This window comes from Papaver somniferum, unplaced genomic scaffold (assembly GCF_003573695.1).
Source record: "Papaver somniferum cultivar HN1 unplaced genomic scaffold, ASM357369v1 unplaced-scaffold_22, whole genome shotgun sequence".
NCBI classification, from domain to species: domain Eukaryota; kingdom Viridiplantae; phylum Streptophyta; class Magnoliopsida; order Ranunculales; family Papaveraceae; genus Papaver; species Papaver somniferum.
Genome location: NW_020632152.1, coordinates 3,569,348 through 3,572,449, shown reverse-complemented (window position 1 = coordinate 3,572,449; position 3,102 = coordinate 3,569,348). Strand labels below are relative to the sequence as shown.

The following is a 3,102-nucleotide window of genomic DNA, read 5'->3' as shown; positions in this document are numbered from 1 at the left end:
CCATCGTGCCCATTATCATTTTTTCAATTAGCTAATCAACGACATTTTTCTTCTGAAAGACATTATCCACTAGTTTTGTCGCCTTCTTTAAAATTTAACTATAAATACGTGCATCCAACTTAAGATAACACAATTTCAAGAAACGTAGAAAAACTCCCCTTTTGCTTTCTATTTTCAAAAGGCAGTCCAATTACTAAGTTAAAACAGCTCAATTAGCAAATGGCTTCTAATGCTAAAAAATCACTCTTTGTGCTATTCATGGCTTTCTTTCTCATGGCGGCCATAGTAAGTGAATTGGCAAATGCAACTTCCTTCACAGTATATCGTTTGCCAGGTTGCAGCGGCGAATCTCAAACCTACAGTAAATGTGGATGCTCAAATCTTTTGTATATGGGTGGTTTTAAATGGCATTTCACTAGTCCTGGTCCATCTGCTACAATGTATAACAATGGGAATTGTCTTGGTTCGGGTGGTACTGTATTTGGCGGCAGTAACGCACAGAGTTGCAACGGCTTTCCGTATCCATGGAGGAGTATATACATCCATTGTTAAGTAGATTTAACTGTGGATGCATGTCTCTACCATAAGACAGACACTATACGTTTATGTATCCTACTGATAGCTATATCATGTTTACCCAAAAAAAGAAAAAGAAAAGAGATAGATACGTGCTTCCTAAAGTCTAATAAGTCATAGATAAACTAGATCCATTTCACTACGTGCTTCCTAAGAGTCTGAGTATAAGTTATTGAATAAACTGGGGTACGATCCGTGCCCTTACGATAAACTTTGGGGTGGGTTGTTGTTCTGAACGTTGCTTTGTTGTTTGCTACTGTATTCGATGTTTGTCCTTTAAATAAACCTTCTATATTTATGGCTGTTTTCTATAGTGTTCCTTTAAGTTGGACAACATACATTTTCTTGGCATATTGTATAACCACTGTAACATAATAGGGTTGGGACAAAATTTATCAATTTACCGTGATATTAGATGATCACATAAATTAATAATCATTAAATTATGTATTGATTAGTTTATCAAAATATTGTTCAATTCTAAAAAAAAAAATAATCAACAAAATGAAGGTGTATTGTTTTTTTTTTAATAATAAAAAGAGTAAAAGGGCAGCTCGAAGAAGAGCAACCTACTCCAGAAGAACAACGTTGGGATCAACTGGGCTAAGGCTAGTACCAAGAGGATCCCTAGATAGAGTATTAAAGTTATTACAGTAATCCTGAATACGTAAGTTTGGACCGAGCTGTAAGGCTTGTCAGAATAACTGCAAATTGGGGCCGTTCCAGTTTAGGTTCTGAAATATAGCAGAAGTACTGATAGTCCTAGCTAGTTTAGCAGCATTGTTGTGTTGCTGAGAATCTAGTTTTGTGAGTCTTCCCAGGACAAAGTCGATGACTTCAAAATTCCTATCTTCATTCCTAGAGTCTCCTTGGAAACGTTGTTGCACTGGAAGTTTGTAACCTTTCTGAATGGCTTGTAGAATTTCATCCTCTTCTGCTTCAAAGTTGATGTTGGTCTTTTTCATCTCCTTTCCCCAAACAGATGCTAGTTGAGCTCCTCTGCTTATTCTGCTGAGTCCAGTTGCTGGGTCTTTAAAGTTCCTTGCTCCGATGCATTTCCCTGTGAAAGAGAGAGCCACAAAAGCAAAGTTAGTATACTGTGTCCCATCACTATTAGCCATATTATTATTAACTTCCATAATGTGTATGCTAATAGTGATCCCAAACTTTTCTCTAAAGTTTATGTCCAGTCTGATGTGGCTTATGATAAACTCAGTGCTGCTATCATGATAGTGGATGTAGATATGCCCTGGATTGTGAAGCACTCTGTCATAAGATCAAAGATGTTGAGTGATTTTCATGGAAATTGTAGCTGCATTATGATCTATATTCCTAAAGATATTGTCACATCTAGATTTCCAAATGAACCAGCAAATGGAAGCATAAGAAGAATTACAGTTAGCAGAGGGGTTATTGGGTAAAAACCAACTGTTGAACCAATCATGAAAGGATCTGTGAGCAGTAAAAAGCTGATGATTATCCCCAAAGAGTTTCCTCCAAACATCAGAAGCAGCTGGACATGCTAATAGAACATGAGTATTGTCTTCAATAGCACTCTTGCAGAAATTGCAGATTGGATTAATATAATTTAGAATACCAGCTGACTTGGCATTTGTTGGGAGAATATCATGAGCACACTTCCATATAAATAGTTGAATAGATGGGGTGGTATCCAGTTTCCAAATTTCCCTCCAAGGAGCTGTCTGGGTGTCACCAATATGTCTATCATAAAGGTATTTGACAATGAATTTTCTAGTGTGAGTTAAGCTCCATTGTATGGTGTCAGCAGTATTTGGGTGATAATTTGTCTGGAGAATAAGGTTTTGAATGTCTTGAGTGAACCAGAGAGATAAAACAGTTTGATCCCACTCCCCATTGGTATTGAAAAGTTGATTGACAGATTTCAGGTTTGAAGGGCATTGAGGTGGTTTTTGGAGTATGTCAGGTAGATCATAAATCCATCTATATTCCCAATGTGAATGTTGGTACCATCACCTATTCTCCAAATATAATACTTTTGAACGCATGAGATACCTTCCAAAATGCATTTCCAAATCCAAGGATCAATGTTCTTTGGCTTGGTTTCCATTCTAATAACTTCATGGTTTGGAAAATGAGAGGCCTTCATGGTACTGGTCCATAAAGAATGTGGTTCTTCTATCAATCTCCAGGCAATTTTTTGAGATCATGGCCAGGTTGAAGTATTCCATGTTTTTGAACCCCAGACCCCCTAAGTCTTTTGGTTTATTAACTGCATCCCAAGAAATATAGAATAGACCTTTGGGTTTGTCTTGGTATTTATTCCAGAAGAAGTTTCTTTGTATAGCATTTATCTCTTTGCAGGTGCCCTTAGGAATCTTGAAACAATTCATTTGGTAAATACTTGAGGTTGAGGTGACAGTTTGGATCATAATAACTTTACCAGCTGTAGATAGAGTATATTTCCATCCAGCAAGTCTGAACTTAAGTTTTCCCACACAAGGTTTCAAGGATTGAATCTTGCTTCTGTGAGTAAAGAGTGGAGAA

General features: G+C 37.0%; 1 protein-coding gene across 1 annotated transcript; it reads left to right on the top strand.

The window, feature by feature from the left end:
• The first annotated feature begins 219 nt into the window (after positions 1–219).
• Positions 220–552, top strand: LOC113340619 (antimicrobial peptide 1-like). The gene has a single exon (XM_026585744.1). It carries the CDS (start codon positions 220–222, stop codon positions 550–552), a length of 333 nt encoding a protein of 110 aa, XP_026441529.1.
• Positions 553–3,102: the final 2,550 nt, after the last annotated feature.